The sequence below is a fragment of the Panthera tigris genome, chromosome B2, assembly GCF_018350195.1.
Source record: "Panthera tigris isolate Pti1 chromosome B2, P.tigris_Pti1_mat1.1, whole genome shotgun sequence".
In the NCBI taxonomy this organism is placed as follows: Eukaryota; Metazoa; Chordata; class Mammalia; order Carnivora; family Felidae; genus Panthera; species Panthera tigris.
Genome location: NC_056664.1, coordinates 108,535,349 through 108,561,765, shown reverse-complemented (window position 1 = coordinate 108,561,765; position 26,417 = coordinate 108,535,349). Strand labels below are relative to the sequence as shown.

General features: G+C 35.4%; 1 protein-coding gene across 4 annotated transcripts in view; it reads left to right on the top strand.

Moving 5' to 3' along the window:
• TBC1D32 (TBC1 domain family member 32) overlaps positions 1-26,417 on the top strand; it is a 199,943-nt gene that overhangs the window by 24,446 nt on the left and 149,080 nt on the right. For all 4 annotated transcript variants that reach the window (XM_042987091.1, XM_007078680.3, XM_042987089.1 and 1 more), the window contains exons 5-12: positions 7,545-7,613; positions 9,835-9,960; positions 12,734-12,812; positions 12,940-13,043; positions 13,136-13,197; positions 13,792-13,936; positions 16,265-16,324; positions 23,484-23,574. In XM_042987091.1, the coding sequence (XP_042843025.1) occupies positions 7,545-7,613; positions 9,835-9,960; positions 12,734-12,812; positions 12,940-13,043; positions 13,136-13,197; positions 13,792-13,936; positions 16,265-16,324; positions 23,484-23,574 (736 nt within the window). The remainder of the gene's footprint in view (positions 1-7,544; positions 7,614-9,834; positions 9,961-12,733; positions 12,813-12,939; positions 13,044-13,135; positions 13,198-13,791; positions 13,937-16,264; positions 16,325-23,483; positions 23,575-26,417) is intronic.

Sequence of the window (26,417 nt, the reverse complement as noted above, 5' to 3'; positions counted from 1 at the left end):
TAGTTCACCTGTCTTCACCTCTTACACAAAGGCCAGGGCTGGTCTTTCCTGTTTTTTAATTCATAGAAAAGGAGATACTATTCCTTCAACTTTGTGCTTGAACCACCTCCTGGGAACAGTCTGAACTCCATCTTGTGCTAGGCTTTGAATTTTTCCAGTAAGATTTTTTGTGTAGCTTTTTCCCTTTATTGGGTGGATGGTCTCTCTTCTGTCTTTGAGAGTTCAAGGACCCTAATGTATGTTTTATCCGGACTTCTCAAACCTTAGAGCATTTTGAGTTCAACCCATTTTCTGGCCTCTCCTACAGTCTTCAAAGCTTTTACAGTGCTCTTTTTGGTGAGGAATTCTGCTTTTGAGGATTTCATGCTACAGAGTCTTGTAAGACTCCTCTTTTTCAGCAACATCAGCCAGAGAACAGGAGGAAATACACAGCCCAAACTGCACTTCACAAGTTCTTCCATCTCTAGTTGCCCTCAATTCATAAGATTTTGATTATTCTTGTTTTATAAGCAGAAAAAGATAGGAGCCTAAAGTCTTAAAAGCAGAAATGAAAGGGAAAGGTAGCTGAAACTAGAGAACAGGAAGATGGTAGCATTGATAATGCAGCTGCTTCATTTTAGGTTGGAGGCAGGTGGATTGCTGGGGAGGTTTGGGCAGGTGCAGGTGTGAACTTGCTTGCTTGCCTAATAGTTATCTCTTGAGACAGTCTGACACCAGAAAAACTAATTTCTTTGATTAACAGTGCTAAGTATCTTCTTGATGAATATCTAAAGTTTCTTTATACTTTAAAATATTAATAGATTTTTGTTATTACCTCTCAATGGCAGCACTTTTAAAGTGAAAGCTGTTTTTGTTAAACCATAAAACATAGGAAATTAAGGAACATTTTTCACTTGGAAATGTTTTTAAAGCATTGCTTTTGTTTTGAATTAGTAACTTTGTTCCATATTTAAGGCATAATGAAAGGCAGGCGCATAATTTAAAAAGTTTTAGAAGCACTAAAATTTGAAAAAGCTATTCTATAGGAAACTAAGTCATTCTGAATCTTGGAGACAAACCAGTCTGAAATAAAGTTTTGCTCTGCCATTGATGAATTGTGGACCTTGGTTTCTTCTCTCGGTGCCTCGGTTTTCTTATCTGTTACAGTGGAGATAGTAATAGAACCTACCTTATAGGTTTGCTTTGTGGACTTAATGTATGTAAAGCATTTTCAGCACAACCTGGCATAAGAACTAAATGTTTGCTGTTGTCCTATTTATCATCATTGGGTGATTTTTAAAATTAAAAATAGAGAAATTGTGCATTTAGACATATTAAAGCCTGAAATATCATTAGGTTTGATAGTTATATATTTCTTATTTCCAATAGTTATATTGTTCAGACCACAGTAATGTTGTCTGTCTTTGCTTGTATTTTAATGGTTTATACAGTTTACAAGCCAAACATTTGGAGACTTCTAGGGTACATTAATTTTGAGGGTAGTTTGATTTTATTTAAGTGTAGTCATTGAATAATGTGAATATTCTTTAGTATATGTTGTAATTAATGATAACTGTTAGCAAAAAAATTACAGAATGATTAATTTTTGCAATCTTTAGTAAATTTCAATTGAAAGAAATCTATCCCAATCTTATTTTAGCATATAAATACCTTTAATTAGGATCTATATGATTATACAGAGGACCAAATCTTAGATTATCAATCTTATTTCTTGCTCTTTCTCCTTAGACTGTGCTAGAAATGATTTGTGTAGTTTATGCTTTAACATATGTAAATATGTTGGGGAAGAAACTTCCTTTTGGAAGGTGTCTACCCATATTGATACTGCCAACAGATATGTTGCTCTACAAATCAAGTGGGCCGATACTACTCACCCCAGGAATTTTCAATCTAAGAAATATCTGCAACAGCTGAAAAATCTTAACAAATTGGTATTAAATGGGACACACTATCTACTTTGCTCCAGTTAACAAAGTTATTAGTTGGTTGCTATCGCAATTGATGTTCATTCACTGATGCACAATAACACACAGCTACCTTAAAAAAACAAAAGGGTAACCTTTAAGGCAAATATTAGGCTCATTCTGATGTCCAATGTAACAAAAGTTTTCATTGCTTAAATAGCATTTTTAAAGAGTAGTATATACTATGTTTTTTTCTTTTTTTTCCAAAAATTTTTAAATGTTTATTTTTGAGAGAGACAGAGACAGAGTGCAAGCAGGGAAGGACAGAGAGAGAGAGAGAGAGAGAGAGAGAGAGAGAGAGAATCTGGAGCAGGTTCCGGGCTCTGAGCTGTCAGCACAAAGCCGGACTTGGGACTTGAACCCACAAACTGCGAGATCATGACCTGAGCTGAAGTTGGACACTTAACTGACTGAGCCACCCAGGTGCCCCAGTATGTACTATATTTAAGATAATTAACAGAATTCATAATTAAGTGATAAAGGGGTAGTAAATAGATTGATGAGGCAGCTCCAATCAAATAACTATTAAAGTCTATGCTTTTTTTTAAAAAAAAAAAGATTTTATTTTTTTGTTTTATTTCTTTTTAAATTTATTTATTTTGAGAAAGAAAGGGGAGGGGGGAGAGAATGAGTGGGAGAGGGGCAGAGAGGGGAGAGAAATGATCCTAAGCAGGCTTTGAGCTGTTAGTACAGAGCCCAACTTAGGGCTCAAACTCATGAATCGAGATCATGACCTGTGCTGAGTCAAAGAGCCAGATGCTTAACCAGTTAAGCCACCCAGGTGCCCCAAGATTTTATTATTTTTAAGCAATCTCTACACTCAATGCGGGGCTTGAACCCACAACCCCAAGATGGAGAGTTGCACACTCCACCCTTTGAGTCAGCCAGGTGCCTCAAGTCTGTGCTTTTTGAATTTGTATTATAACCTGGGAGAAAAGGCAAGTATGGTAGAATTGAGGGACTTCAACCCAACAAATATGTATTGAGCATATACTTTGTGTAATATTTTGTAATAGGCACTGCAAAAGTGAAAAGATTAATTATATACACATTATGTCTTCAAGGAGCTTACTTGAGATGAAGAGGATATGTACACAAATAACAGAGTTGTAAGGTAGAAATAATGTGTCCTAGGAAATCTAAAGAAGAATCCTTGTAACTAAGAATATCAGAGCAATAGAGGAAAGTATTTTAGACAAGGGAATGGACAAAAGCTCTCAATCAACAAAGAATGGCATATTGGGGAACCTGTAGTTTATGTGAAGAGTTTAAACAAAGAGTTTGTGAGGAGTAAATGGAAAGGGTAGGTTAAGGCCAAATTATGGAGCAAGGATTAGATCTTAATTATTGCTCCTAGCTATAAAATTCAAGTGCCTGGTACATAATAGGTATCTGAAACATAGTAGATGCCAAATAAATGTTTAAGGAATAAATGAATGCATTCAAAGGATAAACTGGATTGTTTTGTAAGTAAAAGGAAATCATTTTAAGTTTCTGAACAGAAAAATGTGTTCGGGAGATTTACTTGAGTTATGTGCAGAAGGGCATGAGTGGGTAAGAAAGCTGAAGAAGGCCTGAACTATGGAGGCTTTGTAGGAATAAATAGGGACTGATGTGAGAATTACAGACATAGGATCATTAAACTTGGTTATTCAAGTGTTTTGGGCAGGAGGGTAGTGCAGAGTGGGTATAGAGTCAAAAGTCTTGCTATGATTTCAAGCCAAAGTGGCTACAAGACCATGGGGTGTCATAAACCACGCCTGGGATTAGAAAGGAGGTTTAGGTGTGGAGAAGAATATGGAAGTTCACTTTCATTTATTTTTAAAGATTTTGAATTTCAAGTACCAGTAAGGTATCTCAATGGTGTAACAAGTGTTGAAAATGCAGGACTCAAGAAAAGTTGGGGATAACACAGTATGAGTCATCTCTGTTTAATTCCTATGGAAGCCACCTAAAATAGGCGAGACCCTAGGAAAAACAGTTTCAGAGGGCCAGGAGAAACCAAAAGGTGGGACAGACAAGAAGGCGCCAAACCACAATGCACTGGGTAGGAACTTGCGGGGGTGGGGGTGGGGTGAATTTCAAGGTGGAAGTGATGGTAACTAGCTGTAATGAAGGCTAGAGGGAATTTAAGGAGGGGGATGAATTTCAAGGTGGAAGTGATGGTAATTTGCTGCAAGAGGGAAGTCTATCATGAGGGCTAAGAAAAGATCTTTTAATTTGGCTAACTCACCACAGAATAATATTGGGGGAAGAGGAGGTAATTTGAGGGATCATCATGTTGATTAGCCTTAATCATTTTGTTAAATAAAAGGCAAAACCATTTTCAGAGACTAAGGGTTGCTTGTTTGGAGTATTGCACAGAAGATTGGAAACAAAGGCTTTGTCATGGAGAGCATTTAAGTAAATGAATTTTGTTAAGGTCTATGTAATTACCCTTTTTGACTGCTACTTTGACATAATATTGGTTGCTTCCCCAAATATGAACTCACTGTAGTTGAGAATGTTCAAAAAATGTCTGGCTCCCCATTTATCAGGGTTGTTGTAGAGCATGCCTCTATATTGAAAAAGGGACTAGATTAGAATGGGAATCTATGGAAATCAATGAAATATATCTTTAGATTTTTTGATCTTGAGTAGGTAGTTGGTAGGTAGAGTCAGTTATTTTATATTTTTTCATAGAAAATTTCCTGAGAGGGGCACCTGGGGGACTCAGTGGTTTAGCATCTGACTTCGGTCACGATCTCACAGTTTGTGGGTTCGAGCCCTGCATCAACTTCTGTGTGGACAGCTCAGAGCCTGGGGCCTGCTTTGGATTCTGTGTCTCCCTCTCTCTCTGCCCCTTCCCTGCTTGTGCTCTGTCTCTCAAAAATAAATAAACATTAAAAATTTTTCAAAAAAAATTTCTTGAGAAACAGGAAATTTACTTCGGTTAAAAATTTTATAACAATAAAGCAAAAGACTTTACAATTTTCCCATTTAATTCTTACAGTGATGCTGGGAGGCAGATGTGAAAACTGAGGATGGTGTTTAAGACTCCAGAGTCATATAACTAGTTTGAGCTGGGGTTTAAACTTCATCTATCCAATTAAGATTCATGTCCTTGAAATTGTAGTTCTTTTTAGTAAGTTGGACAGCAAGACATTTTAGACATAGATAATCTGGTAAAAGTCATGATGGAAGTAGACAGATCAGAAGAAATAAAGTTTATAAGAGAGGCAAAAGGGCTAGGTGAAGGGGGGGGGAAGTTTTTCTAGCAATAGAGTAGAATGAGTATATATATACACATATACTTTACATATATTTTAGACACTTATACGCATGTGTATATATACTGTTGAAAGTACATATATGCATTATGTATCACAAATGCATATTAGCACTTACGCTTATATAAATACTATTTTAGATATTCTATGTTATCTTTTTTTCATTTGGTGAGACTGCTACATTCATATACTTACGTTTATCATTGGTAATTATTATTCATAAATTTTAGTATTTTAATTGTAATACAAAAATTCAAAATTAAAGATCTATTTAATATATAGTGCTTTTAAAAAGCATGTATCAGAGTTCTTCACAGCTGAACTATATACTTTTAGAAAGGAAGAAAACTCAGCAAAACCTGAGACTCTTTAAGAAATGAAGTATTGGTCTGTTACGGTTTTTGTTTTTTTTTTTTTTTTAATAAAGTGGTTATGTACCCTGTATTGTTAGGGACCATGTAGCATTGTGGGAAGACTCACTTTGGAGTCATTTATGTATTAAACCAATGTATATTGAGGGCCTATGAGGCACTGATTCAGGTATTGGGGATGCTATAGTGAAAAAAGACCAAATTCTAAGCCATAATAGGGCAGACATGAAGAATTCTGGAGGAAGAGTGTTGCCCAGCAGGAGGAATGGCAATGGTAAAGGTTCTTAGGCTAAAGTGAGCATGGATGGCATCTTCCAGAAATGGAGAAAAAAGGCCAGTGAGACTGAAGCCTGACTGGCAGAGGGAAGAATTGTATAACCGTGTATTAAAGAATCAGGGGCCCAGATCATGTAAGTAAATTCCCTATATTCTGAATAATGTGAGAGGTCTTTTTGTGAGGTTGAAATAAGGGAGATTAATGGATTTGATGTATAACTTTGAAAAGCTCCATCTGACTGTTGCTAGAGAAGGGATGGTGGTGTGGCGTAGGATGGGATGAGTCAAAGCAAGGAGATTGGTTAGGATGAACTGAAGTGGTCTAGGCTAGAGTCGATGGTGCTTTGGTTTAAGGTTTTAGCAGGGAAGTTGTGTGGGGTAGTTGGTGTTAAGGTTTGTGAAACTTGGGGATTATCTTTTGGAACTTAATAATATTGGATATAGGAAGTGAGAAAGTGAAGAGCCAAGATTGAGTCCTATTTTTAACATACATTTTTTTTTTTAATTGTATAGAAAGAGCCTGAGCATGAGTTGGGGAGAGGGGCAGAGGGAGACAGAGGGAAAGAGAGAGAATCTTAAGCAGGCTCCACACTAAGTGTAGAGCCCTATGCGGGGCATGATCCCACGGCTCTGGGATCATGACCTGAGCTGAAATCAAGAGTCGGTTGCTCAACCCACTGAGCCACCCAGGTGCCCCGACTCCTAGTTTTGATCTAAGTACAAAATCTGGTTTAGGAGGATGGAGAAGTTTCAGGAAGGAGCAGATTTGGAATAAAATATTCTGTCTTGGACATGTTAAGTTTGAGATGCTTATTAGACATTCAAGTGGAGATGTTGAAAGGATAATTATATATAACTTTGGAGATGAAGTAACTGATAAAAATTTGAGTCATCATGATGTACCTAACTGGAAGAGAAAGAGTATAGATAGCAAAAATGTGGATGGGAATCTGAGTTCTGATAACTTTGGACTTGGAAAAGTTATTCAACCTTGGTTTTCATATTTCTCCTGTTTCAGTCATTGTGAATTTATATCATATAGGGCTTGTTACATAAAAGATAATAAATGACAGCTATAATTTTAATGGCAGTTTTATTTTTAGATGATTATTTTAGGTATTAGTCATATTTAAACTGCCTTCATCAAGAAAAAGACCCTTTCCTTTTCCAACATAGCTTATGGTCTATTATAAACTTTTTTCTAGATGGAGACTTTTACCTCAGGAATTTTTCACCAAAAAGGAGGCCTGGAGAAAGGCTTAAGGAAAGTACAGGAAAGCAAAGGAACCAAAATATTCAAGCAGCATTGTAGCTATGCCTAGGGTACTAGCAGTGCCTTCTTGTTTTATCTTACTGTTTCATTCATTTCACATTTCTGGGCACAAAACATCTTGGCTTTACATCTTTTGAATCTTATGTTCTACACATTGAAGTTGCTCAGCAAATAATAATTTTCAGATACGTGTAGTACACTGTTCTCCTGAGACATTCAGTTCCCATTTAAATGCCTTGGGAAACAAATTCCAAGTTTTCTGCCAAGTCAGAATAGATCACCCCCTTTTCTTGCTCAGAATGCATTTTGTGCTTGGAGTTATATTAAAAAATAATTTATAGCAGTACTTCTAAAAGTCTACTAAATGAATGTTTTGTCAATTGTGTTACAGAGTTACAAATTTTGTCAAGGAAAATTACAATTGATTTTAGACCAGTTGGAGCCTGGGCAACCTAAAGAGGTAAGTTTAAAGGGTAGCTATCAAGTTTAGTCAGATATATAATATATATAATATATTCAGTCTCAGCTAGACTGTTTCTCTTGAGGATAAGTGTTTATTATCATGATGCTCCTAGACTGATAACCCTGCTAGACTTTCCAGTCTTGAAATAAGAGGTCACAGAGTAAGGGAGGCTCTCAGAGAATTTTCATGGTTTGTAGGAGGAAATTTTTACATCTAGTTTCAGTTTTAAAGGGATAAAGTTATAAGTAGTTGTCCCCCAAATTGTTCTTTCACTGTTGCTTTGTGTGTAATATTTTAGTGATTTCTTTGAGGAAAAACTATCTTCATTTAATGTTCCTTCTACTTCTAGAAAATGTGAGCAACTTTCACACGTGTTCATTGATTAGAAAAAGGATTTTAATGTTTAGTTTTTGAGAGAGAGAGGGAGACTGAAAGTGGGGGAGGGGCAGGGAGAGGGAGAGACAGAATTGGAAGCAAGCTCTAGGCTCTGAGCTGTCAGCACAGAGCCCTACATGGGGCTCAAACCCACAGACCGTGAGATCATGACCTGAACTGAAGTCGGACACTCAACCAACTGAGCCACCCAGGTGCCCCGGAAAAGGGATTTTTAAGAAGCAGTTCTATTGAATTGTGCCTGTTTATATTTTAAGACTATATAAATTACTATTTATCAAGTATTATTTTGTTAAGTCAGTATGAAATAGAAAATAGTCAACTTTTCATATTAAACTAAATGAATAGTTAGGATTTACTCCCACTGATGTTTTTTTTTTTTAATCACATAATAATTTTTAGCATTTCACCTCTGGTTTATTTTCTAGATTCCTAGTAAATGTTTCAAAAGATATTAGAAATGAGTCTCGACTTTTCTATAACATCTTATTGTCTTCAGTTTAAGTGGATTACTTGGAAATTTATACTTGTTCAGAAACATTTATTATGCTTCTGCTAGTAGTAAGTTCTTTAAAAAAAATTTTTTTTAAATGTTTGTGTATTTTTGACAGAGAGAGAGACAGAACATGAGCAGGGGAGGGGCAGAGTGAGAGGGAGACACAGAATCCAAAGCAGGCTCCAGGCTCCGAGCTGTCAGCATGGAGCCCGACGCAGGGCTCGAACTCACAGACCATGAGCTCATGACCTGAGCCGAAGTCGGATGCTCAACCGACTGAGTCACCCAGGTGCCCCTAGTAGTAAATTCTTAATGGGATTTTGTCCTAAAAATTAACTGAAAAGGAAAAATTAAAGTTTCTGAAATCATTCCTAAGTCCCCCAATCCCTATTACAAATACAGTTGTATTTAGGAGTTCTTTCATATGAATATATAGACACTTTTAAGTGCGTGTATATTCTTTTTCATGTAAAACTTGATACCCTGATTTAAAGGGTCTGGTTTCCTAAGCTTGGCCCCTACTGCTCCCTCCTGCCCCTCCCTCTTCCCCTTTTTTAAACCACTAGATTTCACTTATTTCAGCAGGGGAAAGAACCAGATTTTGAGGAATGGGTTGGAATCAGTGAGTTATTATTCACTAATTGGAGAGTGGTGGGGCAGAAGCCATGTTCCATTTCTGATTGGAGAAGGGCTATTTTCCACTGTTGTCCTTTGGGTCATACTGTTTTGAAGGAACTCTGATTAATATTTGAGAAGAATGATTAAGAAGTAAGCTTTTTGTGACAATACAGAAATTCAGTTTTGCATTACATTGCTTTCTATCTCAGTGGTTTGAAGGTCGGAAAATGTGGTACAGCATCAAAAACTAGTCCAAATTGTTTTGTGAGAATTGTTCCTATATTCTGGAATGGGGATGCTTCACTAGGGGCATATTAGGCTATTTTTAAATTAAGGCCCCCAAATTATAGGACCACCTATGGGTGTCTACTTTAGTAAGGGAAGTCTGTGGAACAAGGCCATTGGAAAACCTTGCCCTGATAATTCAGATTTGGCCACCATTCTTCATTCACTTAGATATAGGACCTAGAATCTCACACAGTTATGTTTTAATTTTTGCTTTATGTAAAATTAACAACTTATTTTTTTCCTGTTTAACACTTAGTTTAAAAAAATCAGTTCTCAAAATTGTTTTGTAAAAGAACCTTTGATTTTTCAGTAGTTGGCTCTTTAAAACAATTATCTAGATAAGACTGCTTTTCGATTTTTAATATTTGGAGTATTGGTAGTGTTCCAGTGGCTGGGTATTAATAAAAGTCTTTTAAATTATAGGTGAGATATGAAGCCTTGCAAATGTTATGTTCAGCTCCGCCATCTGATGTACTGAATTGTGAAAATTGGACCACTCTCTGTGAAAAACTGACAATGTCTCTTTCAGATCCTGATCCTGTGTTTAGTGTAAGGAAATGCTTATAGAAACATATACATTTTTAAAGTTTATTTATATGGAGAGAGAAAGAGTGCGAGTGTGTGCAAGTGGGAGAGGTGCAGCGAGAGAGAGGGAGGGAGAGAATCCCAAGCAGCCTCTGCACTGGCAGTTCCGTGTGGGCCTGAACTCACAAATCACAGAGATCATGACCTGAGCCAAAGTCAGGCGCTTAACTGGCTCAGCCACCTATCTGGGTGCTCTCTATAGAAATAATCTTTTAAAAATTTGTTTTCCCACCATTCTGTAAGCAAATGGAATTATTATTTTAATAGTAGCTCTAATACTCAAGGAATTTCATTTCCAGCTTTTGAGTTGTGAAGATTTTCTTTAAAGCATTGACTTAACTCTTTTATGATTAGAATGATCACTGTCACATTTCACTGCCAAATAATAATATAGGTACCTTGTGCATTTTGTTTTATCTCATAAAGGGATATCCAATTTGTGTCTTGTTTTTGAGTTAAGAAAAATATTTTAAAAGATTATTTAAAGCATTTTTGAAAGAATTGATGACATATGAAAATTTGCATTTAAAATGATCAGAATTTATCCTAACTGAATCATAAGCATTTTTCTTATGGATTTAAGTGTTTATTTAGAGATTGCTTAATTGCTTAAAAAGAAAAGAAAACTAAAGCCAAGTTTAGAAGACAATTGAGATGAATCATAAAGCAAATATAGAAAATTCCAAAAATTATAAAATTATGAAGTCAGAGAAATGGTTGAATGTAAAAAATGATTCTCTATAACTTCTCAGAAATGCTATTACATGAGTAAGATCATATTAAAAAGTATAGTTCTATTGGTAATATCGATAATGTGACTTAAAAAATTTTGCTAAGGGCACTTGGCTGGCTAAGTCAGTACAGCATGCAACTCTTGATCTTGGGGTGGTAAGTTCGAGGCCCACACTGGGTGTAGAGATTACTTAAAAAAATAATAAAATCTTAAAAAATCCGGCTATATCCCATATCACATTTAAATGCAAAGTAGGTTTAGAGGGTCTTTTTCTTAATTGATGTATCAGTGAAGAAAAATTTTGCTTTAAAATTATTATGGTGTTTTGTACAAAATTAAAGATATTAGCATAAGGGTTAAAATGTACTAGCTGTTCAACAGATACGTATTGATTACCAACAATGTGCAGCATTCTAATCTAGATGCTGGAAACACACTGACCAAGACATTAGTCTCCGCCTTCATAGAACTTACATTCTACTAGAGGAGTGGGACAGTAAGCAGTTATTAAAAAAAAAAAAAAAAAAGCTCAATACATTTATCTGTTGAAAATCATACTCTTCCATCAATGAAGATATAATTATACTGGTAAACAGGAGTGGTTTGGAAACAGAAGTGGTTTGTTGATTTTTATAAGGGGGGAAAATGTGTTCCAATTACCTAATACCCAGATGTAGTTCAGCTTTACTGACACTAGATGATGCAGACTTCTGTAAAAACTCAATGATCCAAGAACTTCGGAAGGGAAAAAGACTTTTCAGGGTCACTTTTAACATTTCAAGGCTTTCTAAAAGGAAATGAAATTGTTAATTTCTGTGTATTTTTTCTTAACAAAGAATAGTGGTCAGGCAAATTTCCTTTAATTATTTAAAAAATTACATAATAATTTTTATAAACCATGAATATCCCAATGGGTCAATATAAGTGGTTTTGTTTAGCTATTACAGATTATTCACAAGAGTGTTGTCGATACTTAAAATTGGAAGAAGTTGTTATAGAGGGGAGATGGTAATAGAACCTGTCATTTTGGAGTAGAAAGTAAGGCATGGCATTCTTTTCATTTTGAATTTATGCTTGATCCAAACTCTTGATTGGATTCTTTGATTCTGTTTCTTCATTTCCTACTCTAAAGGACTCTTCCATGTAATTTAGTGAAGCCTATAGTGTTTTAAAAGTGTGACAGATACTTATCAGTTGCTGCAATTATAAAAATAAACTTTCCAAAGTATTTAATATCCTGTGTTCAGTAGGAATTCCTTTGGGTTATTAGAGACTTTAGTCATTTGGGTAACCTTTTTTTTTAAAAAGTAAATTATCCTAACATTTGATATAGGCAAGGTCATTCCCCCCCATCCCTCCCACCCCCAGACTAGAACACTTGAGGAAATTTTATGTTTTTATGTAATGGGACATTGAATTTCACTATTAGGATTAATTTCATCACAGTATTAAAGTTGGCATAATTAAAATGATAGCTATTATTTTAAAGTACCTACTAGGGCCAAGTACTTTTCTAGCTACATCTATTATCATTTAATTCATTTACCTTATGATAATTTCTACTTTAAGTTCTAATGTATATTTTGAAAATGTGTTAAATAATACTTTGCTTGGAGATAGGCAAAATATCGGAGTCCTAAATGTCTAATTACTGAAACTACCCATGTAAGCAATTAAAAAAAAACAAACAAACCAGCAAATGTTGGATTTGGAAAGGAGAATGGTTGTTGTTGTGATTGTTGTTGTTGTTGTCTTTAACCATTTAGTACTCCTGCTGTTGTCTGAACATTGTACCTTACTCTATCAAACCTCATTCTTTCTCCATCCACGTATTTTACTTTTTACTGACCAACATAAGATTGTGCTTTTACTTAAAGGTACATTCCTACTCAGATTTCTGAAAGGTTTCTATTTATTTTCTAAGTTTTTCACTGTGTGAAAAGTGTTTTTTTCATCTCCATTCTATTATAAGAATCTCTGATACAAATCTTTTCATTTTCATAGGACCGGATTTTAAAATTCTATGCACAGACATTTACTCTTTCACCATTACATATGACCAAGGAAATTTATACAAGCTTAGGTATGTTTATTCGATTTTTTAAAAGGCATTTTCCTTTATTTGTGCTTAAGAAAGTGGATAGGAAATAACTTTTCAGAAAACACTGCAAATGCATGATGATTAATATATTTTTAATTTTTCTTTTCAGCTAAATATTTGAAGTTATACTTTCTTTCTAGAGAAAATCATATTCCTACTCTGTCAACTGGTATAGATATAAGTAATCCTAATGTGATCTGCTTACTTAAAAAGGTATTCACTTGCTATATGCTTTTATTTTTGTTTAAATAGTTCTATATTTAAGAATTCTAATTTTTTGAGAATTGTTACATACTGCTTTTCAGGTTCGTCTTCTAAATGAATATCAGAAAGAGGCTCCATCTTTCTGGATTCGTCACCCAGAAAAGTAAGTCCCCTAATTTATGTCAATATGAAATATAGGAGTGTTACTGTCCCTTGTGCATTACAAGGAGAAAGAATAGAGACAGTCTTAATTGACTTATGTAATTGGGGAGGGATTAATAAAGTTTAGCTTTTCATATTTTGTGCTTAGCTATATGAATGGCTCTTTGCAAATACCATTTTACACCATTTATTTATTACAAAAAATCTGAATGAGGATGATATAGCCTTGTTTCCAATTCTTTTATTATTAGTCTTTGCTACTTTGGACAAGTTCCTTAAGTGTTCTTTAAATTTTTTCCTTTCAGTTCTAAAAGTTTTAATAAGGTTATAAGAGCCAACTGTTGAGTCTAAAAAGGAAAGTTAAGTTTGGAGAGCCTGTGTTGAAGTAGAAACAAAAGTTTTTTAAAAAACAGGAAAAAAATTGGGTGTGAATCCCATTTGCTAAAACATAAGAAAAAGTTTTTTTCTAAAAATTTTCACTTTATTATTCCATAAATAGAAAATATATCACTCTGTGTGTGTGTGTGTGTGTGTGTGTGTGTGTGTAATAGCATTTGTTTTTTTTTCTAAAACTGTTTTATTCCCAAACTTTAAGGTATATGGAAGAGATTGTGGAGAATACTTTGTCCTTATTATCCGTTAAACATGATCAGGGCCATCTTGTCTCACAAAAGATTTTGGATCCAATCTACTTTTTTGCATTGGTTGATACCAAAGCTGTGTGGTTCAAAAAGTGGATGGTAAGGAAAAATGGAATATGTCTACTTTTTAGTGCATTGCTGTATTGTGTCAAAGAATAACTAACATTCCAGTTTTTACTATTTATAAGAGTTCTAATCACTTTTACATGTTAACTCACTTAACTCTTATAACGATTTGTGAGATATATGGTATTACTACCCCATTTTACAGATGTGGCAACTGAAGTATGGAGAAGTAATTTAAGATTGTTTACCTAGTAAGTGACAGAGCCAAAATAGGATTTTAAATGATAATTCATTTGACTCTGTTAACCTGAATGACCTATCTAAAATCTGTTCTTTTTTTAGTCTAAAAACTTCAGATTTTTTAAGCAGATGTGGTAGAACATGAGTTCAGTGTTCATTTTTCTCTGACTTAGGATATTTTCAGACATACGTCCTTTCATTTGCTTCCTCCTGAACCTGCAATTTGGAGAATGTTTAATGCCTGAATGCTGGTGATTTCCAGTGGAGCTCATCACTATTCTGGAACTGAAATTAATTTTAAAGATCCTTATACTGTTACCTCCCTCATCTGCTGTGGAATGAGTTGTCTGTCTGGCAGTAGCTGCAGCAGTGTTGGCTTCTTATTCTCACATCTTTGTCCCTCTAAGTTTGTCTGCCAGGCATTATGTATTTGTTGCTGTGGCGAAGGGAAAGGGATGGGGCCGTGACTTGCCATGATGAGGAGCAACATGTTTATTTACTGCTCCATACAATTTGCACATTACTTAGTTGATGGCTAATTTTTATTTTTGTTTTGCCTTTTGTTACGTAAACTGTATAATGCAATTAACCCAAACAGTTCTGTCCAGAGCTTAGCCCTTACCTGGCTTATAAAGTATGTGTTTGATAAGTATTTGCTCAATTTAATTAACTTGAACCCTTTATGCCTTACATCTGACACTTTATTCTTAATTTTTAGTTATCAAATTATACCTTTATTATAGAAAGTATACAAAATATGTAAAAATACATATTGAATTTCTGCAACACAGGGATAACTATTAAGATTTTGGTTTATGTAGTTACATTATATACACTTTTAAATTTATTGGTTTAGATCTTTAACAAATCTTATTCTGTTAATACATTTTTTCACTTAACATATTTTATTGTCAGTACTTGATTCTCAAGAGTATGCAGCAGATCACAGAAACACTAACCAACAGAAAATTATATATATATATATATATATATATATGTGCTGATTCATAGGGGCACATGTACCCCAATGTTTATAGCAGTGCTTTCAACAATAGCCAAATTATGGAAAGAGCCCAAATGTCCATCAACTAATGAGTGGATAGAGAAGATTTGGTTTATATATATGATGGGATACTACTTGGCAATGAGAAAAAATGAAATCCTGTCATTTGCAACAACGTGGATGGAACTGGATAGTATTAAGCTAAGGGAAATAATTCAGTCAGAGAAAGATATGTTTTCACTCATATGTGGAACTTGAGAAACTTAACAGAAGACAGTGGGGGAAGGGAAGGGGAAAAAATAATTTCAAACAGAGAGGGAGGCGAATCATAAGAGACTCTTGAATGTGGAGAACAAACTGAGGGTTGATTGCGGGGGTGGGGGAGGGAGGAAATGGGTGATGGGCATTGATGAGGACACTTGTTGGGGTGAGCACTGGGTGTTGTACGTAAGGGATGAATCACAGGAATCTAACCCCAAAACCGAGAGCACACTGTATACACTGAATGTTAGCTAACTTGACAATAAATTTTAAAAAATATAATTTATATTATATTTAATATAATTTAATAACATTTATATTCTCCCCTTTGTGGAAAGCATAAAAAGTATGTTTTAATCCCACTATATTTAGTTCTAAGGAGATAATTATTTTTTTGGCACTTTGAATTATTTAAAATACATGATTGGGAGAAAGTGATTAAGATACTGTTGCTTCAGAGCATTTCAAGCTTGGCAAATTTCTGCATATGTAGATAGTACAGTATCCTTCATTGTGACGGTTGTGATCTTCCTCACCCCGGCTTTTGTGTCTTTCCTTTCCTTCTGATATGTGTGTTGATAATGGTTTTAAAGTAACAACATGGAAACTGGTTGCAGTTGAGGGATAGAATATTTTTCTACTTGTCTGTCAATAAATGATCTACAGTTCTTTTCATACCATTTGCATTCTGGTAATTGCTATGCTCATAATCCATTGTACATAGAAAAACCTATTATCTACTGATTACAATAATTTCAAACTGTTATTGGTAATTCATGTTATTGGAAATGATTCGGGAAAAATAGACTTTGAGTGGTATAGCTTGAATATTAAATATCATTTTCTCCTAATTTTAGCATGCATATTATAGCAGAACTGCAGTACTAAGACTTCTTGAAAAGAAATATAAATCTTTGGTAAGTCTGTTTCTGTCCTTATGTTGAGAAATAATATCACAAAAAGATACATGATGTAATAAGTTGAATGTGCAAAGTTGATTGATAATTTATCTTGGATGATGAAATAATCCCCCCCCCTTTTTATAAATGTTTGTTTATTACGAGAGAGAGCATGCATGTGTGTGTGAGCTGGGGAGGGCCAGAGACAGAGGGAGAGAGAATCCCAAGCAGGCTCCATGCTGTCCGTGCATAGTGTGACACGGGGCTCGAACCCATGAACCATGAAATCATGACCTGAGCTGAAATCAAGAGTTGGATGCTTAGCCAAATGAGCCACCCTGGCACCCTGAAACAATTCCTCTTTTATGTGATTTTTTTTTAAACTACCATTTTGTGACATATAAAAGGATAAAAGTATAGAATTGAGTAATAGTCAGGATAACATTTAGGAAATACATAATTACGTCGTAAATTGGGATGCTAACAAGCAAGTTGAAACAAGCCCTATTTTTAAGTATTGTGACTTAATTCAGGTCAGGTATTTGTAGGGGAGTTAGTTCTATAAAATATACCCATGCTCTGGACTGAAAGTTGTATTAAAAACTCAGAATGATACGTGCTTTTGCATTTACAAAAATTAATTCAAGTTACATCAAATAAAAACTAAAACTATAAAATATATTAGCAAAATGTTCCACATTTATTGCTATCAGTGGAATAATGTGTAAAGACTTTGAAAATAAATCAAGTCTAATAACAAACATGAAATGTGAAATTTATTAAAATACTTCAAAAGTTCTAATAGGACTTTGAAATGATAAATATGATTTATGTAGTTAGAATCTTGAGTTTAAAAGTCAGGAGAAGGGAAATGGTCCTAGAGTTGTGAATTTCTGGGTGAATGCAGTAGAGCATAAAATGAAAAAAGAAAACTTGTTTTGTGTTTGAGAATCAAGAGAATTGAGTTTCAGAAGGGAGAGAGAGGGATGTTGAATAGAACAGGAGTTTATTTGTAGAGGTAATAAGTGTTTAAAAATGTTTAATGACTTGAAATAAAATCCTTCCACATCTCCTTTCCCTCCCATTCCCATTTTAAATGAAAATTTGTTGCCATATGAACACAAACTGATCTTGTTAAAATAGAGAAAGGGGGAAAACCCAATGATTCCCCTCTCCCTATAACTCATTGTTGCTGTCATAGGGGCTTGGGTGGAAATATTGCAAATGTTTCTTATAGATTAACTTTTCAAATAAGGAACAGATTTTTAAGAGTTAATTATACCATAATCAATTTTTAGTCTGAAAATAGTTACTTTATTATAAACAAATTACGTATTTTATCAACTGAATCAAGTATTTCTTGTACATAATTGGTCAAACTTGCATGAGATTCTGACTTAAAACTCATATTCTCTTAAAAACTTTCCTGAACCTACAAAATATGTAAAGAGTGTGTGTGTGTGTGTGTGTGTGTGTGTGTGTGTGTGTGTGTGAGTGTGTGTGTGTGTGTGTGTGTGTGTGTAAGTTTTAAAGCAAACATGGCCCAACTTTTGAAAGGAAACCTTGGGGAAAATGGATACAAGATCTATCTCCACTTTTCAGAATTGAGGATCAGATTTTGGACGTCTACAGTGGAAACTTTAAGACCACTCCATGCATTTTCCTTTTGCTTTGTAAGAGTTCCTTGCGTGAGGACTTGAGTCACAGCAGCCTGCTTAGCACGATGTCCTGCTAGAGCATTTCCTTTAGCTTCTCCTCTGTGCACTCTGATAACATTTTCTACAACAGTGGAATATCTGCATTGTCCAGTAGAGTGGCCACTAGATATATGTGGCTACTGAAAACTTGGAATGAATTTCAGGAACCCGAGAAGCTGGGTATTTTTAACTTTAATTGTAATTTAGAACTAATACATGGTTAGAGGCCACTTGATGTAATTCTATTCTATTCTATATTTATGACGTTTATGAAATTTTAAGTAGGTAGTGTTAGACAACACAATTTACGTATGTGCTGTTGATTTTTAAGAGCTGAGAAAATTGAGAACTTTATTTCCATAGCATTGTAAAGTCACGAACTAGTTGAAAAACATTTGGTCTATCAGCACAAATATTTAATCTTTTATTTTTAATATCTTCATTCTTTGTCCAGTCTACCCTGAAGTGCATAGCTTTTGAAATGGCTTATATAGTGTATTTCCTTTTTTTCTTGCTCTCTCAAAGTCATTTAAAAAATATTGACAGGTTATTTAAATTCTCCCTGGGTTTTTCATGTACCCTGTTTTTTAACCTCCCTCCATCTTATGGTTTAGCAATTAAGGCTGATATGTGTTTGATAGTACAGGAGAATAAGTATCAAATAAAATCCTGAATTTTACAGCAAATTTTTGTTTTCCTGGAGTTTAGGAAAATCATTCTTTATACCCTCAATTTGACTCTTAAGACTATTGTTTAAATTTTCCTACTATAAATTTGCTTTCTGCTTCAGTTTAAAGGGGATATTATATAATGTGGTTGTTTTCTCTCCTGAGCATGTGCCTTTTTTTGTTTTGTTACCTTTTTCTAAATAATAAAAGGTGCAATATTTAAGAAGCAAGGGGAAAGGGGAAGGAACAGAAGTGGGTGGTGAAGATAAAGCTGGGTAGGGATGGGTGCTGGGAGGATGGATTTCTGAAGGTTTGAATGGAAGCGAACTAAATAGCCTTTTTGAAAGACCATCCTGGAGATTATATTTTGAGTTATCAGCTGAGGAAACTGACTAGGTTTTGCTCTTTTGTCTCCTATCTTAGAGCTGCTCTGAAGTATTTATTTTGTCATGTCAGAAATTACTCATACTGGTATTGTTGTAAGTCATTTTTGGTTGTTTCTGTTTACCAGGGTCTGTGTAAGAGCTAGGATTGTAAGAATAAGTTCATCCAGGAAGTAGGAGTTCTATCAGAAGGAGGTTGAAGCTTAAATTTAGACAAACATGAAACACACTTTTGCCCAAAAGTTTATGAATGATGTCTCAGGTTCTGATAAAGCAGAAGCTAGTGAGAACTATATATGACCAGTTACATGAATTGACAAGTTGGAGTATCCTTTTGAAATTTTTGTAGGATTCCCAAGGCAATTTGACTAGTTGCTTTTGCATGAATTTGTTGCTGGTAGCCAGGAATCTCAGGGCTGGCTTGGATTTGATTCACTGGATTAGAGACTTCTTAGACTATCCCTGCTTCTGTTCTCTATGGAACAGTCTTTTGTATATTCAGTAGATGCAAGATAAACCAAAATAAAACAGGAGTTAAGACTGTGCAAATAACAAAAGTAAAGCAAACACAGAAGAATAAGCTGGTTAATAGCATAAATATTTACCAAATGGTGCCCCTGCAAAACAAAAGCTACTTTCTATAAAGACTTACATCATAAATCTTAAGATAACAAATAATTTAGCAATGAATACTCAATGAAGCAAGTCTGAGCTCAGATTGTTGAGGCCAACTCACATAGTCATAGATCTGAAGGACTATCAGAGTTTGGGACTCGGGGAGGGGGGCCCAGTGAACATTCTTTATCTGGGGATCCCGTAGAATGCCACCAAGTGTGAGCCTTCAAGGTAATCTGCATGGAAGCACTAGAATTGTCAAGGATTAAGACTGCTGTTGAATATCTGAAATAACACATAAAGCCAAATTTATTGCTTAAGTTAGGCAAAGCAGATTTTTAATCTTCCAAGGTTTTGGGGAAAGCTTAGAACTCAGAAATTGGTAGACTTTCAGAGGTGAGAGTAGTTCATGCCAGCAGTGGAAGGATGGCAGCTCAGGTGAGATTGTTGCTGACTGACTGGCTTCTACAAACGTATTTCCTGGAGTGTGTCTCTTGTTGTTAGCTCATTTTGCAGCAGCAAGGGGCTAACACTGATGGGTTGGATTTCAGAAATATATTTTTCAAATGTGTTGACATGTATTGATTTACAAGGTTTTAAATTTGTTATTCCAGATACCTGTTATCATGGGTTATATAGATTTGTCATCAATTTGCTAAATAAATTTAAATTCGGTTATGATGTTTATTATTTGTGGAACAATCAGCTTTTTACTAGGATTATGTGGAAATTTTTGTTCTTAATGAGTAGGTGTTATCCTGGAAAAGAGAAGGGGCGTGGTTAAGGTTGTGGCAGGAAAATATGTCAGGGCGGCAGAATAGCATGTTTAAAGGCTTAGGCTTAGGAAAACACAAAGCACATTTAGAAACTCTACATATTTTGTGACTGGACACAGGAAATTTCCTGAAAGTTGGTTCTCTGAATGCTAATTTAAGTAATGATGTTGTTTGAAAATCGCTTGGATATTTTAAATTGGGACTGTGACAGTTGATGCACTCATGCCTGGGGCAGTGTGTAATTCCATAAAAATAGACCTATATAAGGGAAATCTTTAGTCGTTTTCCTTTTAGAAGTACAAGTGTTGATTTTGTTGTAAATGTCTGTTCACAGTGTTTCAGTTTTAACTGTGTTGATTTAGTGAGGTTTTGAGTGCATTTGCTTTTGATTAGTTGGTCATTGGTCATATGTTGAATTGACTTTTGGTGACTGAGTTTTACAAAGGTAGATGTATTTCTGTGTTTGTGCATGTGTGTATGGCTGGGATGGAGGTATCCAAGAAGAATGAAACTAATGTCTGATCTTAGTTTTTCTATATAATATGTCAAATTTAGGAGATTGGCTTTTATATTAGAGGCTTTTATATTAGAGCCATTGATAGGTTAAGTACTCAAGTGACATTATATTAGGGCTTTGGAAAATTTTGAAAATGGGTTGAAGGTGCTAGATGAAGATAGAGAAATGTTGAAGCAAAAAGACGAAGAGGATTCATCCAAGCAAAAGATGAATGAAACATGAGTTTAGGCTGTGGCAGCATGAATTGGGTTAAATATATGGACTTGGGAGTACTATTATTTTTATTTTTATTTTTTATTTTTTTTTACATTTATTTTTGAGAGAGAGGGAGAAGGAGGAAGAGGAGGAGGAGGGGAGGAAGAGGGGCAGGAAGAGGAGGAAGAGGGGCAGAAAGAGGAGAAAGAGGGGCAGAAAGAGGAGGAAGAGGGGCAGAAAGAGGGAGACAAAAGAATCCCAAGCAAGCTACATGCTGTGAGCCCAGAGCCCGATGCAGGGCTCAAACTCAGGAACCATGAGATCGTGACCCGAGCTGAAATCAAGAGTCAGATGCTTAACTGACTGAGCCACCAGGCACCCCAAGTACTGTTATTTTTAGAATATAGGGTTTAGAGGACTTGGTTTTTAAAATAGGGGATGGGTAAGGACTTCATTGAGTGATTAATATCATTCATTGAGAGAAGTAACACAGGAGGAGGAAAATAGGAAGAATTTGGGGAAAGGTAAAACTTTAGATTTTATACAAGTTTGAGATCGAGATTTTCAAGAGGCAGTTTCATTTTGATCTGGATCTCTAAAGTTTGATTTAGATAAGACAGATAGATATCGGAGGAGGTCCGCAAGACCACCCCTCAGATTTGAGGATTTGCTGGAGGACTAGTAGGACTCAACGTATAGTTGTACTCTCAGCTATGATTGTAACAGAAAAAGTATGCAAAGAAATTGACATAGGGAAAAGGAGCTTTGGGTGAAGTCTGGAGGATACCAACCTTAAGCTTCCAAGAGTTCTTGCTCTGTCCCCCACAGTGGAGTCCTGATGTGACTCCACTTAATTCCTCCAGCATCATTATAATAGCTCATGTGAAATGTCCTCCAGAGACACTCATTAAAGACTCTGCCCCCAACCCCTTTTTTTTAAATTGGGGATTGATCATGTAGGTATCTTCTGCCTAGCATATACCAGGATTTCAGACTCCCAGAAGGAAAGCAGGTGTTGAGCATAAATCTCATTGTTTGTACACACTATTTAGGTACAGAGAGCCCTTCTTATCAGTTCTTGGAATTTCCTCTTGAGATAACCTCCCAGATGGAGTCAGGGTCCAACTTTGCAAGCAGGCATTTCTTAAAATGGAAGTCCTGCCATATTAACTCCTTTCTGCATAAAACTGAGGCCATGCAAATGAGACTGGGAAATCCATGAATTCATTGACACCACAACTATGAACTTGCCTCTGTCCACACAATCTTCATCTTTTTTCCCATTGAAAACTTAATCCTTCCTTCCCCTTAGGTTCTGTCTGCTTGTCTCTTAGATACTTTTTTTCTATCCACTCTCCTCTGTCTCTCCTGTATAGTCAAACTCTTCTTCTCTGCTGGCTTCTTCCAATAACATCTAAGCATGATCACGCCCTTCTAACTTGAAAAAGAATTCAGTGTTGACTCTAATTTGTACACCAAAGGTTGCTGTATTTTTTTTATTCCTTCTTTACAGCCAGCCTTCCTGAAGATGAAAGTTATACTAACTGCCTCTACTTTGTTGGTTTTTTTTTTTTTTTTTCCATTACAGTTTGGCTTATTCCCCAAACTCTCATGAAACTGATCTTTTCAGGGTCATCAACAATCTCTTTATTGCCAGTGTAACAATTATTACTCCTTATCTCATGGTGGCCTCCATTTTGAGAACTAGAATGAGAGGACATGTACTGGAAGTGGGTACATCCAGGGGAAAGGGGAGGGGATTTGAAAAAGTCTATGTGGGGAGAATGGGAGAAGGAGGTAGAATGGAGACTCCTAGGAGAATGACTGGGTACAGTACAGGCTGGAAATCATTTTCTGTTGTCATTGTTCTTTGAATTATAAGATTTATCTTTATCAGTTTTCATCAGTGCTGGTATCCGAGATGGAAGTGAAGGCTTGATCTAGTTCATATTTTGCTGGTGTGATAGGAAGACAAGTCTCGAAGGCAATACCTGTAAGGGGTATTGGCAAGAGCGTTCTTAAAGTTATGGTCACAGAACTTTTGCATCTCTCACTATGAAGTATGTATCTATCTTTGTCCATTTACACTGACATTATAGCAATATTGTTGGTCTTCAAGTATTTTTGGTGTTTTCCGGAATGATGCCATACTTAAAATGTAAGTGGGGAAGTTGAGCTTCTGTGGACTGGAAAAGTATTATTTTAAATACTTTTGTTAAATATTTTTCTCAGCATATTTTTATAACCTTGATTAACTTTTTTTTTTTTTACTACTTGAAATTGGGGGCTACAAATTTCTAGAATTAATAAGTTATTATTTTATTAGATAACTACAGCAGTTCAGCAGTGTGTTCAGTACTTTGAGTTGTGTGAGGCCATGAAAATCGATGAGATTTTGGGTCATTCAAAGCATTGTGGTAAGTATTGTTTTTTTCTGTTACATACTTTTAAAAATGACCTCTTAGCTTAGTAGCTTAGTAACTTATTTTTAATGGTTAGTAGCATAGTAAATCAGACCACTTCTGCTAATATAAAATATTTTCACAAATTTAAAAACTACATCACAATGATAATTTTAATTTCCAATGTGGAGCTGTTATCGATGTTCTTTTTACATCTGAAGTTCTTCAACTTATACTAGAGTATATGTCCTAGTCTGTTACACTGCAATAATATACTGCTTATTCTTTCCTCTGGTATAGTAGTCATTTATTTGTCCTTACGCATTTTAGGAGGAGGAACATTTCTGTAAAATATTGTTTTATTATTAGATAACCCACCCTGTGATTCCTCTCTGCTTATCCTCTGTCTGAGCTATAAAATACCCTAGATGTGTATTATGCTAAGCAAAATTAGAGAAAGACCAACATTATGAGACTTCACTCATATGAGGACTTTAAGACACAGAACAGATAAACATAAAGGAAGGGAAGCAAAAATAATAGAAAAACTGGGAAGGGGACAAAACATAAGAGACTCTTAAATATGGAGAACAGAGGGTTACTGGAGGGGTTGTGGGAGGGGAGGATGGGCTACATGGGTAAGAGGCATTAAGGAATCTACTCCTGAAATCATTGTTGCACTAAATGCTAACTAATTTGGATGTAAATTACAAAAATAAAAATAATTTAAAAAGTTAAAATACCCTAGATGTTTCATAATCTGGCCTTAATTGCTCTATTGAACCTCATCTCAGGAATAAAATGAATATTCTTTTATAGTAAGATTTTTCTGCATACCAGTGTCTATACACTTCTGTTAATCTTTTATCATTCTCTTATGTCACTTCTCCAAGCAAATAGTACTCTGAGAATATGAAGATCTTATTTTTTTATCTTCAGGTAAATTCTATAACTCAAGCAAGAAAAAATGGTCAAAGACCTGTAATTAGTGGGTTTCAAAAACTAGCGTTTTGTACTAGAGGAGGAAGTACAGGAGCTAGAATTTATTCTTCAAGAGAAGGAAAAAGAAGTTTATATAAACCTCTCTCCTTTTAAATTTATGTATTTAAAAAATTTCTTGGTATTAAAATACTTTAGGGCTTTTTTTTTTTCTCTCCCTACTGTCTACCAGGACATCATGAATTTACTCTCTTCCCTATCTAGTGAAGACCTGGGATGCTTCATGTCTCGCCCGCCCCCACCATTGCTTTCAAAATCCTTGCTCTTTCTCTGAGTTTCTTGTCTGCAGTTGCTGTCTTTAGATCAGTTCTGTCTTTCATCTTCTTTGGTCTTCAGGAAATTGAGCAGACAGCATTAGTGATATAATTAGTGCACATACATACTTTTCTAACCATAGCTACTATGTTTATTGCATCCTCTTAGATTTTCTTTCTGCAGTGTCCATAATAGTTATTGCAAGCTTTCGCCAGTTTTAGCATGGGCCCTGCTCTGCTCTGGCCTACTTTTCTCTCAAGAGGAGACCTTGCATCCCACTTCACTAAGAAAAGCAGAACTTTACAGAGATGAATTCCCCAGATGTCCTTTTTCTAAGCATACAATGCATGTTTATATGTCCTTATCAATATTCGCTTCCTTTGGGCTGCACTGAAGAAGTATTCTTTTCCAGATTGATCTTTGTTCTTGATTTTGTTCCTCTCTGATGTTCTTTGGGGTTTTGTTCCTGTTTTAGAAAGGGGACATTGCTTCGCTTGTTATTGTGTCTCCCTTTTTGTTGGTACCTTCCCCTGCATGCTCTGAACCTGCTTATGTATCTTTCAAATAGAAACCTGAACCAGTTCACCTGTATCTTACTTCCCTGCTTCCCTGCAGAGAAAACTCTTCTAAGTATCCTAAATATATCCAGGCCCCATTTCTTTACCTCCTATTTACTTTTCAACCATTCTTTCTTATATTTTCTCATCGTTGTGAGGAATCATAATTTCACTGGAAAGCCTCTTTTTTTTGGTATGTTTGTACCCACAAGGGTTTTGCCCTTTGCTTTTTTTTTTTTTTTTTTTAAATGTTTATTCACTTTTGAGAGAGAGCGAGGGAGGAACAGAGAGAGAGGGAGACAGAATCCAAAGCAGGCTCCAGGCTCTGAGCTGTCAGCACAGAGCCCAACATGGGGCTCGAATCCACGAACCTTGAGTTCATGACTTGAGCCAAAGTCAGACGCTTAACCAACTGAGCCACCCAGGCGCTCTGAGCATTCGCCCTTTGCTCTTGTTTTCCTCCTCTTAGTCTACCTGTTCTCTCTTGGGGGATCATGGTTTCAAGTACTACATACGTGTATGATGACCCTGATACTTCAGTCCACCACTTTTCTGAATTTCAAATTCATATGCTTATATCATACTTATAATATCTCTGGGTGCTCCATGGGCACTTTAATGTTAAAATGTCAAGGACTAAAATCACTTTCTTCTGTTTCTTTACTGGTTTCTCCCTCTTTTCCCCTTTAGAATTACCTAAATAGAATAAAAATTCACTGTCTACACAGATGTTGAGTTAGTAACTTGAAGATTTTGTTGTTATTTCACAGTCCACATGTAGTTCTGTATAAGGCCTACCTATTGATTTAATTTTCTATACATTTATCTTTCTGCTCTTCTCCATTTTTGTTGTTGATGCTTTTGCTCATGATGTTTTTAGTTTTATTTCACGCCTTTACCTTCTTCCATCTATCTTTTATGCTATCATCAGGGTTAGTTTTTCACATGCATATTTGATTACTTTCATGCTTACAACCCTTTAATATCATTTCAGTTGCCTCTATAATAAAACCCATATTCCTTCTGCAGCTTAGTCCTCTGTGATCT